General features: G+C 37.4%; 1 protein-coding gene across 1 annotated transcript; it reads right to left on the reverse strand.

Annotated features, from left to right (window-relative positions):
• Nucleotides 1-4,831: 4,831 nt before the first annotated feature.
• LOC121640149 (L-amino-acid oxidase-like) lies at nt 4,832-13,474 on the reverse strand. The gene is made up of 8 exons (XM_041985833.1): nt 13,365-13,474; nt 13,089-13,142; nt 11,639-11,862; nt 9,821-9,933; nt 8,244-8,445; nt 8,025-8,093; nt 7,792-7,928; nt 4,832-7,144 (listed from the first exon to the last, which is right to left on the reverse strand). Exons 2-8 carry the CDS (start codon nt 13,129-13,131, stop codon nt 6,343-6,345), a joined length of 1,590 nt encoding a protein of 529 aa, XP_041841767.1. The 5' UTR covers nt 13,132-13,142; nt 13,365-13,474; the 3' UTR covers nt 4,832-6,342.
• Nucleotides 13,475-15,776: the final 2,302 nt, after the last annotated feature.

Below are 15,776 nucleotides of genomic sequence, written 5' to 3' on the forward strand. Positions count from 1 at the left end.
AGCATCCTTCATAGACCGATTCTTCATCCCCAATGTATGAAAGAGCACTATCGCAGATCCTTCCTTTCTGCAACAGCTAGATTGTGTAACCAGCCTGTATAACCAGCCTGTATAACAAGCCTGTATAACAAGCACTATGTATAACCAGCCTGTATAACAAGCACTATGTATAACCAGCCTGTACAACAAGCACTATGTATAACCAGCCTGTATAACCAGCCTGTATAACGAGCACTATGTATAACCAGCCTGTATAACCAGCCTGTATAACAAGCACTATGTATAACCAGCCTGTATAACCAGCCTGTATAACAAGCACTATGTATAGCCAGCCTGTATAACAAGCACTATGTATAACCTGCCTGTATAACAAGCACTATGTACAACCAGCCTGTATAACCAGCCTGTATAACAAGCCTGTATAACAAGCACTATGTATAACCAGCCTGTATAACAAGCACTATGTATAACCAGCCTGTACAACAAGCACTATGTATAACCAGCCTGTATAACCAGCCTGTATAACGAGCACTATGTATAACCAGCCTGTATAACCAGCCTGTATAACAAGCACTATGTATAACCAGCCTGTATAACCAGCCTGTATAACAAGCACTATGTATAACCAGCCTGTATAACAAGCACTATGTATAACCAGCCTGTATAACAAGCCTGTATAACAAGCACTATGTATAACCAGTCTGTGTAACTAGCACTATGTATATCCAGCCTGTAAAAGCAGCACTATATATAACCAGCCTGTATAACCAGCCTGTAGAACAAGCACTATGTATATCCAGCCTGTAAAAGCAGCACTATATATAACCAGCCTGTATAACAAGCACTATGTATATCCAGCCTGTAAAAGCAGCACTATATATAACCAGCCTGTATAACCAGCCTGTAGAACAAGCACTATGTATAACCAGCCTGTACAACAAGCACTATGTATAACCAGCCTGTATAACCAGCCTGTATAACAAGCACTATGTATAACCAGCCCGTATAACAAGCATTATGTATACCCAGCCTGTATAACAAGCACTATGTATAACCAGCCTGTATAACAAGCACTATGTATAACCAGTCTGTGTAACTAGCACTATGTATAACCAGCCTGTATAACAAGCACTATGTATAACCAGCCTGTATAAAAAGCACTATGTATATCCAGCCTGTAAACGCAGCCTGTAAAAGCAGCACTATATATAACCAGCCTGTATAACCAGCCTGTATAACAAGCACTATGTATAACCAGCCTGTATAACAAGCACTATGTATAACCAGCCTGTATAACAAGCACTATGTATAACCTGCCTGTATAACAAGCACTATGTATAACCAGCCTGTATAACAAGCACTATGTATAACCAGCCTGTATAACAAGCCTGTATAACAAGCACTATGTATAACCAGTCTGTATAACAAGCACTATGTATAACCAGCCTGTATAACAAGCATTATGTATACCCAGCCTGTATAACAAGCACTATGTATAACCAGCCTGTATAACAAGCACTATGTATAACCAGTCTGTGTAACTAGCACTATGTATAACCAGCCTGTATAACAAGCACTATGTATATCCAGCCTGTAAAAGCAGCCTGTAAAAGCAGCACTATATATAACCAGCCTGTATAACCAGCCTGTATAACAAGCACTATGTATAACCAGCCTGTACAACAAGCACTATGTATTACCAGCCTGTATAACCAGCCTGTATAACGAGCACTATGTATAACCAGCCTGTATAACCAGCTTGTATAACAAGCCTGTATAACTAGCCTGGATGACAAGCACTATGTATAACCAACCTGCATAACCAGCCTGTATAACCAGCCTGTATAACTAGCACTATGTATAATCAGCCTTTATAACCAGCACTGCTCCCAGCACACCAAAAACACAAACGCACAATAAAATGCAGCATAAATTATTATTGTATATTGTAAATAATAAACACAGTTTTCATGTTTATTTTTCACTTTTGTGTATTTATCTTAATAATTTTTTTTTTTTTTCACTATTTCTTTTTTAACTTTCCCTTTGATCCTTTATGTCTTGCTGCTGATGCCCTGGAATATCCCCGCCGGAGACAAATCAAGGTATTGTCTCGATACCAGGATGCCTCCGTATTACAAGAAGGAATGGCAGCTTTATAAAGTCGTAAAAACTTTACAAACCCAACATCAATAATCTTGGGTGCAAACTGTCTACATTTAAGTTGAATATCAAGTAAATGTAAGAATTCAGCAGTAAAAACTTCTTGTTTTTTTGTATTTTCCCATCTTGTTACGGTGGACATCTTATGGTTTTCTAGGAGCAGATTACATATACTGGCTTCTTTTATACATAAGGGTGTGTGACAAGGAGCAAGTAGCCCCACAGTGAAACTAAACTAGAAACAGTTTCAAGGACGTTGGCTCCTTTAAAAGGGGACATGCTAGCTGGGCAACAGATATGCTGCAAGAAATCTGAATCCTTAAAAATATTCACATAAATCTTTAGTACACAGTACAAGAATATTCTCTATTTAACCTGACAAAACACCACCAAGACAATTATACTTACGGTAGAGAGAAATAACCTATAATATTTAAATTTACATCTTTTAGAGCTGCTAAAGTTTGAACCAGGACTAAGAGATCTGAACACATCACAACAGTTTTGAAATCTTTACACTGGCTTCCAGTCAGTCATAGAACAGATTTTAAAACCCTTCTGATTGTTTACAAATCCCAGAATGGTTTAGGCCCAGAATACATCTGTGATATGTTCAGAGAATATAAACCTAGCAGGGCTCTTAGATCCATAGACTCTGGTCAACTAGTCCAGACCAGAGTCCAGACTAAACATGGAGAAGCAGCATTTAGCTGTTATGCTGCAAAGAAGTGGAACAAACTGCCAGTGGAGATTAAACTTTCACCAAATGTAGACATTTTTAAATCCAGGTTAAAAACTTTTCTTTTCTCATGTGCCTATGCATAAAATCTACACGCTAACTTTTAACCTGTCTTGCTTTTTGTAATTTTAATGTAATTTAGGATTTTATTGTGATTTTTGCTCTTTGTTGCTGCCTTTTACTATTTCTTAATATCTGAAATTCTTTTAATGTTTTATGTAAGGCACCTTGAATTGTCCTGTACATGAAATTTGCTATACAAATAAACTGCCTTGCCAATACACACTTTTGAATAATAAGCATCACTTTGCACTCACCTTGTCAGCAGTGATTTATGATCTCTTGCATTGTCTTTAATAAATGCTGTGTGTGTTTGAGCTCATTTTTTATGACAGAGAACACCAAACTTTTGCATATTACACACCCAATAAAAGATTGCGTGCCGGTAAATGACGTTCAGCAGGCAAATTAGATTTTTGCATTATTTTACATTTTCTGTTTACAGTAGCAGGACAGCTGCAGTGGAAGTCAGCCAGATGCCATCATAACACTGATATGACAATGTAAAAATTACATCAAGATCTGCTAAAAAAGATCTGGATCTGGAAGGTCTTATCTAAAAAGTTAAAATTTGGAAGATTCCCTACAGAGGATTCCTCTATGCCCCTTCTTCCTTACAGTCTCTATCAAAAGACAGTTTTTAATTAAACATTACAAACAATCACAAAAAATGGATCATCTCATTATTTTTTGTTGACAACATAAGACTTATAATTGGCATTTTATAAGTTCCCCAGCTTTCAGAAGTGGTCCCATCCTGGGGACTCATTTGCAAAGCAGTTGTACGCACATAAAATGGTGTACAGCACTTAGAGGCAACTTTTGAGATTTATAAAACTAAAACTAAAGCAGAAATTCTATACTGCCATGGCAAAAATCTGGACAAAAACATTTGAAATGCAAAATCCCAAATAAGAAAAGAGAAAAAAAAAGACTGTTATGCCTTCCTTAATTAACAGACAAATGACTCAAATTTACAAATTATTCTACTACAAATTTATCTCCACAGCATGCGAATGAAGTAAACTTTAGGCAGACAGAAAAGACTAATGTTTACTTTAAAATGTACCATAAAAAACAACTCTTTGTTAAATGTAGCTCAATAAGGTGCAAGTTACATCAAAGCCATTAAGCAATAGTGTGTATGAAAATTAAGAACTTTCAATACACATTTTTGTGTATAGTAAATCATCACCATCAACACAGTGAGAGATTACGAGTTCAACAGATGATTCACTCGTAGACAATAAAGGACTCTAAGGTGAAGAAAGATCTGGAAAAGCCACAGCTCAATTGCTCCATGTGCTCTTCAAACAACAGTGGAGACATTAAGATGGCTGCCCCATGATTCAAAGGCTAGATAAGCTAGCCATAGCCAACATGTGACATCCAGTGGTTGGAAAATTAATTACCTTCTTCTTCTTCTTCTTCTTCTTCTTCTTCTTCTTCTTCTGTTTAATTAGCAGTTGGCACACAGCATTGTAGTGGTGCATTACCGCTACCAACCAGTATAGAGTCTGGCTATAAAACCCTCTACCGTGTTCCTTATATTCCATTTATCAGACCTGATTTTGCAGGCTGACAAAGAGGCAGGAGGCAGACTGGTGCAGAAGTTAAAGTTTTAATAACAAAAAACTAAACTAAACTCTGGCATGCTTTGACTCAGATTCTTTTGATCCCAATGCAAGCTTCACAAACCACTTATCTCAATGTCTTTTTGTACAATCCCTGACCAGAATCAACCAGATGTTTAAAATTGGGAATGTTTACTTGTTGTTGAAGCCTGAAAACTCCCAGTAAATGCACAATATACCAGAAACATGATGCAGTTTCATTAAAGATAAAAACACTTAAACAAAATTGCATTCATTTAACAATTTTATTATTTATAAATATATTTATTCATAATAGTTCACTGTTGTATTCTCGAAAAACAATAATAAAACAATACAAGAGAACCAGACATTGTCAGAGTGGAAATATATTTACTTAAATTATTACTTAAAATACTTAAAATGAATTGCACTCCTGTATCAAGTATCCTTGTGTATCAAGAAAATCATTGTTAATAGAGCTAGTATTCAAGTAGAGCTACTTATTCAACAGGGCAGTAGCTGCAGGGACAAAAGAATATTTGTGTCTGTTAGTCCTTCATCTTGGTGGGATGTACCTGCACCCTGATGGAAGCAGCAAAAACTCACAAGCCAAGAGGTGGCTTTGATCTGCAAGGCCTGAACGAGCTTTGTTTTGTGCTCTGGTTTGATACAGGGCTGAGAGGTCGTTCAGGGAGATCCCTGCAAAAAGATCTAGACCTCTTCACCCTACAATGACAGACATTATCCAGAAGTGCAAAACATTCAAGGCAGCTGCCAATTTTCCCAGGAGTGGATGTCCCAGTAAGTTTAGCCCAAAGTCAGACTATTTAATGCTCAGAAAAAATTAATTAATAAAAAAAATAAGCTACATCTCAGACTCTCCTGGCCTCCATTAGCATGCTAAATGTTAAAACCACAACAGTACAATTAGAAAAAGACTCAACAAGTATGGCCTGTTTGGAGGGGTTGCAGGAGAAAATATCTTCTCTCTATAAAGAACATGACAGCGTAGCTAAGCAAAGCTGCATCTAAAAAAACCTCAGGACCTCTGGAGAAATGTGTTCTGAACAATTGAAACCAAAGTGAAAATGTTTGGTTAGAAAACACAGCGACATGTTAGGATAAAACCAAACTCAGCGTATCAGCTCAAACACCATACCATATGTCTAGCATGGTGGTGGAAGACTGATGATCTGGCCTAGTTCTGCGCTCACAGGACCTGGACACCTTGCAGTCATTGAATTTACCATAGATTCCTCTGGATTCCAAAGTATCATACGTGTGACAGCTAAAGCTTGGCTGAAACTGTTTCATGTGACAGGATCAGACAGAAGGAAGGTGTTGACGGTGTCATCCAAGTCCAGACCTCACCCTGTTTAAAATCAGAGAGTTGTAGAAACCGATGCTACAAACCTCAATGAACTGAAGCAAGATTGAAAATAAGCGTTCATTGCTAAAGATGCTTCTGCTGAATCATTGGGTAGATGTGGTTGTATAGTCTCTCCGCATCTGCTACTGGTTAAGCTAATTTTTAAATAAATAAAATGATATGGTGTAAAATATCACGTGTTCATCTCATGTTGCATTTACAAAACGTTCCAACATTTTAAGTCCAAATTGACTTTCAACATGCATTAAAAGGTTAACTTTGGAATTTTAAACATCCCTTTATAATCAAAGTATCCCTTAGCGACGCCAGAATGAATGCAACCACCTAACAAAAGGCAACATCCCTTCCTTTTCTTGTAAACAAAAACACAGTTCAGTGCTATGTTGTAGATGTCCTTAGAGCTCAGGGTGGTGATGAGCTCTGGTCTTTTCCCATAGTGCATGTTGGTTAATATTCGTAGCTGCCCTAATAGCAGATTTCATAGATGTCTCGATCCAAGCATGAGGAAAAGCTGTGTGTTCACCAGCAAAGTGCACCCTGCCTTCAGGCCTGAAGAGCTCTGCTGAGTACTCTAAATGCTGGTAAGGTGTGAACAAAGCAAAGGCCCCTAAACTGTACGGATCTATGCTCCACCTTTTCACCACCACACCAGTGCACTTTGACCTGATGACCTCACCGTGGATCTGCACTAAATCTCTCAAAGCCAGCTCTTTCAGGTCTTCGTCGCTTGCACCTTGAAAGAGGAGGGAGTCGTCGGACCAGGTGTAGGAAGCCAGAAGGACGCCGATGGTGTCATTTCCAGGGAAACTGTGGCTGGGGTAGTAAATGTAACGAGAGGGTCCGTCTGTGATGCTCTTTCCTCCTCGGATGCCATCTTTCGCCCAGAATTTCTCACTGAAGGTGAGGATGATTTTGGTGGAGCTTTCATAGTGCACCCCCCGCATGGCCTCCATCTTTCTGAAGGACAGAGGAGGATCAAAGTCTATGAAGAGGGCTGCTTTAGCTGTGGTCGTTACCAGGACAACGTCAGCATCGAGGCGCTTCAAAGAGCAATCGTGATCTTTCTCGTACCACACAGTTACACCCTTATCTGAATGGTTGATGTATTTCACTTTGGATTTAAGGAGAATTGGGACATCCAGAACAGACAGAAAAGCTTTAGCAAGAAGGTCCGTCCCTCCGGTTATTTCATCGTACCTTCAAAACAGAAAAGCAGTAATTATATTCAGTGACTTGAGTATCTTATGACATTGTTTTAATATTTCAATCAACTAACTGTCAAGTGAAAGTCTAATGTAAGTCTGTCAGGTCTAGAGAAACTTAAAATGAATGTTTTATACAAAATTTTTCAAAATCAAACCAGCCCAGCTGGAAAACATGGATGTCACTCAACCAGACTCAGATATGTTCTGCACATACTCCAAAGTTGCATGCTTTTGTAACATGTAAAGCATTAAATGTTAAAAGAATTACCATCACCAAGTATGAATGAGTAATGAATGTATATTCATATTTACATATTCAGATACAATGTAAAGCCTTGGGTGCCTTGAAAAGTGCTATATAAATCTAATCCACTATTATTATTATTATTAATAAAAGGTTCAGATTGGTCCTCAAAAAGTCTATAATATTATATACAACCAGTATGAAATCCATCCATCCAAACTTAAAACAGTGTCTTCAAACTTTAAAATCACTTTAATCACTTATGTCTCTACAACAGAGTGGGACACCTTAGATGTTGCTGTACAGATAGAACAGCCACAAACTCTTTTGCTGTGCTTTCAAACAATACTTGTCTTTCTGTACATAATTATGCATACAAAATAAACTGATCTTACGATGTGCTGTCGCTGACGTCGCTTTCGACATATAGAAGCTCAGTCAGAGCCAAGTGCATGAGGCTCTGCTCGTTGAGCAAATCCCCGATCATCCTCACAGCCTCTGCACTCAGACCACCTTCACTTCTCAGATATTCCTGTAAAACCCACACAAACATGTTTTATATGCTGCCAAGACAAACCTTAAACTTGATTCAGTCTCTTCTGATTTTTACAATATGCTTTTTTGTTACCTTCACAGAAAAGTGGTCGTATTTCTTTAGCATAGCTTTGCAGCCATGAGCTTCGACCTCATCTATCACCTTGAAGAAAAGATCATTTCCAGTGATTAGAATTTATTACAGTGCTATACACACCCTAAACAGGCATTTAGTTAGCAGCTACATGGCATTAAATTAAGAAATAACCACTTTAAACACTAGTTTGGTGATTATTTCATGATCCTCACGTACCCTCTGCAGAGCCTGTTGCAGCAGCTCATCTGCAGACTTCCCCTTCTCCCTTTCAGGCAGCTTGTAATTCAGGATGTCAGGGTTCGCCTTCACCGCGTACGTCTTCTTCCGCAGCCCATGAACCAGATAGAAGGTGTTCATGTCGTCCATGATGAAACGATTCAGCTTCAGCCCCAGTTCTTTGATGAACCAGCGGACGATGCTGTTAAGAGACAGAAGTCAGTGATCAGACCATGTATGTAAATAGGGACGTCCGTTTGAAATTTTCAGTCATATGCGTCTTTTATGTTGCTATGGTTATCTAGTCAGTTTTTCACCACTGAGCTCTAGAGATGTGACGTTCATGAACGAATCGATTCTTTTGAACGGCTTTTTTAAATGAACGATGGGAACCGATTCACAGCTGTGAGTCGTTCATTTATGAGCCATTCTTTTTATATACAAATTCTTGACACTGCCTTCACAAAAACAAATCAAGTCAAACTTTATTTATAAAGCGCTTTTCATGCCATAGGCAACACAAAGTTATTTACATGATTAAGAATAATTAAGAAACACTCAATGAAATCTTTGAAGTCACACACATACACTTATACACACACGCCTGAATGAATAAAAAAATGAACAAATAAGAAAAGAAGAAGTAGTACAGTTGTGTAAAATGAAAATAAAATAAATAACATTTGTGACATCTTAGAAGTCTGATGTCCAACACGCTCCATTCATGTGAAGCATCTATGGGCAGAGAGTTGTTCGGAAACTCTATCCAAAAGGTTTATCCTTTTTTATCTATATTTTTCCTATAATTTTTTAATCTTGTATAGTAGATTTTATATAGGTACATATTTTGATTGTTCGTCATTCTTATATATTGTGAAATTTTGTAATATATTGTGAGAACGAGCCAGTCTTTTGAATGGCTCTTTGAAAGGAACGGCTCCTCAAGATCCGGCTCCCTTCAAAGATCCATAAATCCCATCTCTATTGAGTTCACAGTTTACTCCTGCGATCCGACGTAAGCTTCAGTCACCAGTTGGTGGTGGTGATGCATCATTATGAAGTTATTTCCATCTGCTCAACATGCCCTTAACGTTGGCATAGCCTTTCTTCAAAAACTCAGACAATTTCTACAGTTGTCCTCGGATTCATTCTTTTGATTTTTGTTCCTTTCTCGTTCTTAATCTTCTTTGTTTTTTTTTTTCTTCTTTCACTGGTCACTTATTCTCCTCAGTATTACCCCTACGATTTCTGGAGGTATCGACCCTTGGTTTTAATTTGAGAATAAAGTGAGTAAGAACCAAGCAGACAAAAAGACTGTTTTGTCTTTTCTCAATTTCCTATCCATCCATCCATCCATCCATCCATCCATCCATCCATCCATCCATCCATCCATTTTCTATACTCCTTATTCCAAATCAGGGATGTGGGGGAGCTGTAGCCTATCCCAGCAGTTACTAGGTGAGAGGCAGGGTACACCCTGGACGGGCTGCCAGTCTATTGCAGAGCAACGTGTCAACCATTCATTAAAAAAAAAAAAAAAAAAGAGAGAGAGAGAGAGAGAAAAGAGATAAACTCACTAATGATAACTTGGGATCCTCATTGCTCCCAGTTCTGCGTACCAGCCCGCTGTTTTATTCCTGTAGGTCTCCACACGGCCTCCAACACGACCACTAGCCTCCACTATGGTTACCTTCACATTCACATAAAACAAACATGTCTAATTACACTTTTAAATTATGACAATTAAAAAAAATACAATTATCAGAAACAAAAAAGATGCACTAAAAAGGGGAAGTGGTGGCCTCGTGGTTACAGAGGTGGTCTGAGAAACCTAGGTAGAAATGATCCTTACTGCATATGCCTATAGTGTCAGCTGTACATCAACATAACATAATACTGATCTTTACAGCGCTACAATTCTGTGAATGTCAAAGTCATTTATTCTGTTCAAACATATGATGCATGTAAACACATTTTATGGTTGGATTAATTTTTTCAGGGGCCATGTATGCAGTCCAGGTCTGAACTGAGTCAACCCAATAGAAGAAATTAAACTTATGCACTTATGCACATGGACATCAACCAGTGCATATATATATATATATATATATATATATATATATATATATATATATATGCAGTACATTTTGCATTGGATTTCCACAACAAAAGGACACAAAAAGTACCAGTAATATTTGTTAATCTATTTCTCTTGTCATTAAGATGGAAACTATAGATTATTATTTTTTTACATCATTTTCCAAAACTATCTACGTCTCATAAAAGAAAGCGTGTCTATCCTCTTTTAGCAAAAGTTTTATGCTTTTCTTTATTTTAAAACGTAAAAATAGGAGTAAAAACCAGGTTAAAAATAACAACACATTTTCTATTGTAAATATTTATCGTAAATTATAAGTTGTCTTTTTTCAAAAGGTCTTGTAACATTTGCATCTCTAAACTAGTTTTATTTAGCTGGCTGAGGGAAAAATGGCTCTTTGGATTGGAAAGGCTGCAGACCCCTGCACTAAACACATAAACAGGTTTAGCAGCAGTTTTCTCTTTAAACAGCAACAGTTAAAATATTTCTTCATATATATATTTATAAGATCAAATATTTATGAGAAAGAAGGGTGAAATGTTCAGGATTTACTAACTAAAAGGTAAAAAGTCAGCAGGATGAATTTAAAGCTGTGAAGCTGCTTCCTTCTAAACACACAAGAAACAATATGTGATGAATATCAGCATCAGGTGAACAGACAGAAAGCAGGATGAGAATCTCACAGCTTCTAGATGGTGAGGAGAGAGAAATATTCACAATATGCACAATAACTTCCTATAAAAACTGGAAATATGAAAGGAAAAACTTTAAAAAAGACCTTTAGAAAACCTGGAAAATTATTGATCAAGACTGATTTAAAAGATAATATTTGTCTCCAGACTTTGAGGGGAACCTGAAGACTATAACACAGTACTGCATTACCTCAGGAAACCACTTGGTGTTGCACGTGAGCTGCAATAACTTTTAAAGAAAGAACTAGACCTATGTAGTGCTCATCACACACACTTTAACGAAGAACAATAGAGAATACATGAATCTCAGTCTTTCTCAGCTAAAAATGTTCACATTTGCATGAACAGGGTGGATGATAATCAACTCAGAGAACTTTAAAATGTAAAATCTTTAAACCAGCTAAAGAAAAACATGAAATAGGAGATGTAGGTAGGTTTTCTTGTTTAATATCAGAGGAAAGATTGGTTGTATTTTTGAAATACTATCAGAAACATCCGGCTGCAGCACTCAGACCTGTAGCTTGGATGCAGCACATCTTTTCCTGTCCATTGTTCTCCTATAAAAGAGCTGACTTGTCTGTAAAGTGTGAATTTGTGTCAGGTACCTCATGTCCTGCATCTTGCAATAACTTAGCAGCGGTCAGTCCAGCCATTCCAGCTCCAACAATGATGACGCGATGAGGTTTGTGAACATGTGGAAGGCCGTCCTTCGCGGTCTGCAGCAGCTTGGCGTAGTCTGTATCATTCAGACAATCTGCCAGCGTTTCCTTCAGGTTGAAGGCATCTGTACGACTGTGGTGTAAAAACACCAGCAGCACAAGGACAGAAACTACAGATGCACAAAAAGACAAGATTAATTTTTCATCTGGATCGGCTTCAGGAATCAGTCATATTTCAGCAAGGAGCAGATCAACTTATAATTCCATGTAAACATGTTTTGGCTCGGCACAATTTTTATGAAACTCATACAGTTGATACTCGTACAGCGAGTCGCTGTATGAGTATCAACCTCCTGTATTAGCATTGCCTGGTAAAATTCTGAGAATAAGAATAATATAAAATCTGGTTTTAAAAGGAGGTAAGTACAAGCTCAGATAAGCAACAACACATGACCTGTTACATTATGAATGTTTTATGTACAAAAATTAACCATCAAACGGTTTCCTGATTGTTCTAAACCCCTCTGCGCCTCCAACTTTCACCTGATCACATGTTGAAACAAGTTTAGAGCTAGAGCTTAAACATTCCAGAAAGAAATTCCTTTTCATCCAGAAAATGTTTTTTTTTCTTTAGGCAAGCCTGAAATTTTTTTCATTTGTGGTATGTGCCATCCTCATTTATCTTTCACTAGTAAGCCATTAACTAATATTTAAAGCTTTACACCTGTTAAATCTCTCCTTACTGTGACTGAAAATTTCAAGTAGACATAGTTTGCAGAGACATTTTCACTCATTATGAGGTTGAAATTTTCAAGCTGAGGCCTAAGAATAGACACAGAGCTGGAAAATATCACCACTGACTGACATACTTTAACAAATAAGTTGGCTCCTGCTCTGTGTTTGTATACTCTGACAATTGCAATAGTTTAATTAATCTCAACTGTGCAGATGAGCGTACTGACTGGGCTGTTAAAATTAACACAATAATGCAAAGAGATTAATCTGTGAAATAAACATGTTATTTTATTTTTACGCATCAATGCATAAAAAACAAAGTTATTACTCATTTCATATTAAAAATCCATATTTGGGTTTATCTCTGCAGTAGTGCTGATTTGGGGAATGTGCGTGTTTTATTACAGCGGTAAACCCAAACCACCAAAAACCACTTTATTATTTAATTATTATTTTATTATCTGACTGTTTTCGAGCCTCACATTTAGTATTTTTATTAAAAAAAACCAAAGTTTTAAGGAACATAAACACCAACATGTTAGCATTCAAGACTCAAAATATTTGGGAACCACATCCTTATTACAATACGTCAAACTCTAGGAAAGCTAATCTGTCAGAAATGTAAAGCATTCATTTGGAAAAAAAAATAAAAACAACTTACAGATTTTCCACATCAGTGCTTGTGGATCCAACACAGTTGCCATACTTGTCTTCTCTGTTGTTGGCAGCATAAAGAGGATGAAGAACAAAAACAGTCAATTTTCCTTCTGGTTTTACATCAAGAGCTGAAGCTAAGAAACAGTGTAAAGTCTGATAAAACATAATAAATATCTGTACTTTAACAGCTGGTTAATATTACCATGCACATAAAGATTTCATCTCGCTTTTCTTTTCTTTCCAGTCTTACACATGCTATGTATCTTTTGAAAAATCCTACCTTCCTGCCTTCAGCGCAGCTTCAGTGCCGGGTTGTAATGAAATAGTGACCTGGTGTCGGATTGAAGGCTTTTATATCCTCTGCTGTAGCACAACACTGGAGTTTTTCTCGCCATCTGACTGGTTTCACCACCCAGGTTGTGACTTGCTGTAAAAAAAAAGGAAAAGGTTTGAGGTTTGCTTTCGTTTTCCAAATCAGTCTTGTGATCAGATAATGACCAGATGCCAAAATGTTTCATTTCCCACTGACGCTGTACTGCCAGCACCACATAAGGAATGGTGTCTGGCGGGTTTGATTAAAAGGAAGTTCTAAAAATACTTTCTTTTTCTGCTTTGCTTCCGTGGATGTTGACAAAATAATTTACCCCGGGGCTTTTTCTTGCTCTTTGACAAGCTTGTACTGTGCGTGCACTTTGTAATCACACCCTGATACAAAAACACCCCAGACTAAAAAAATTCCCACAAATTTTACGTGCTGGTTGAGTGTTGGGATTTTTTCTTCACCACAAACAGACTTGAAAACCAGTTCAGTTTGTTGATTTTCACCATTGGAAAGTTAACTCTAGACAGACAATAAAAAGTGTTGTCATACAGTTCCACATTTACCTAACCCTGACCCAACCAAGGACAGGACTTAGGTTTCACATCAAATCTGTAAAAGAAGTGCTTGAAACAGGTAAAACATCATCACTTAAGAAAAGGCTGCAAGATAACACACCTGTCAATCAAACATTATTTGTACTTGTACTTTGTAAAGACTGTCTACAATGATTGCAGTTTATTTAAAAAGTGATTACATTGAAGGTGAAATGTTATTAAAAATATAGAAATTCACACAGTAAATAGGAGCTGTTTTAATATAAGAAAAAACACTTGATATAAGATCCTGAACTAAGAGAAAATATCTAGACTTTATACAACTGTTGAAATGATCGTTTAACCAGCCAGTTAATATTTGTTTTCAGTGTTTCTCACTTTCAGAGAAAAGATCTTAAAAACAAGGGAAACTGAATAAATAAAGAACTGGTAGCAAAGGGATGTGCATGGTGTGGCTCCCAACCTATTTTCTATGAGGACCACCCTTCATGAAAATACTAAAAAGCCCTGGACCACGGCTCCACCACGTGTGGTGGCTCCACCGTGGCGGTCCACCATGCTTGGTTTCATGCTTTCAGTTGTGATATTTTTTGTTTGTTTTTAAATAATTTGCTTTGTAGAGTTTCTCAGACACATGTCACTAGGACAAATCCAGGTTACCAGGATAGACTTGAGCTGCTCCACCACCAGCTCACTGGCCTCACTAAACCCAGTAAATGAATGGAAATTGATTGGATGAACAAGACGTAGCCTTGCAAATTGTTATTTATATATTTATTTTTGACTAAGAATACATGTGGTAAAATATTGTATAGCAGATTTTAATGACCCCCATTTATTCATTTTAGCATCTGGTTTAAAATGTTTTCATGTTTTTTTTTTTCTCCCGAAACACCAGTTCCATGTGAAAGAAAATCCAGATGATCTTAAATTCAATCACAATGGCTCTGAATGCTGGCCAAAATGAAGCACTTTTTAGCACCACAGCCCGTCTTTGCAACCACCCGACTGGTTTACTGCAATGCACTTTATTTTGAGGTGAATCAGTCCTTTATTTCTCGACTGCAACTTGTACAAAATGCAGCTACACGTCTTTAAACTGGCAGACGTAAGTATGAACATATCACCTCAGTTTTATCTTCACCTTACCGGCTGCACATGCACTTCAGGATTAATTTTGAAACGCTTTTATTTCTTTTTATGTGTTTAAATAGTGCTGCATCGTTGTACCTCTCTGAGCTTCTCTGTCTCTACACCTTCTCAGGCTCTGAGGTCGGCTGACCAGCTCCTCCTGAGTGTGCCCAAGACTAGCCAGAAGCTCAGAGCGGACCGGGGCCTCCTTTATATCTGTTTTTAAACCTCTTCTTAAAACCCATTTGTTCACCTTGGCCTTCAGCACCAAATGACATGGTGACATTTTTATCTAATTTTAGTTTATTTTAATTATTTAGTTTTATTTAAGTATGTTTAAAATTTTAATGTTCGTTTGCTGTTTATTTTGATAGTTTTAATGTTAGTTGCACATTGTAGCACTTTGTTCAACTAATTTTGTTGTTTTAAAAGTGCGTTATAAATAAAGTTGTAGTTGCAGTAGCGGGAGCGGTTGTCTTGGGGGACCTGGTCCTCCTGGGCCCTCTGCTTTCAGCTCTTGGGGCCATGAAGGCCGGTGCTGCCGTCTGGGTGGTGGGGTGGGTACTTTTGTCTTTTTTTTTTTGTATGTGTTTCTGCTACTTTGGTTGTTTTTGTGATACATTTGTTTATTTATTTATTTACATTTGTTTTTTTTTTTTTTTTTTTTTTGTTTTTTTAGGAAGTC

This window comes from Melanotaenia boesemani, chromosome 5 (genome assembly GCF_017639745.1).
Source record: "Melanotaenia boesemani isolate fMelBoe1 chromosome 5, fMelBoe1.pri, whole genome shotgun sequence".
In the NCBI taxonomy this organism is placed as follows: Eukaryota; Metazoa; Chordata; class Actinopteri; order Atheriniformes; family Melanotaeniidae; genus Melanotaenia; species Melanotaenia boesemani.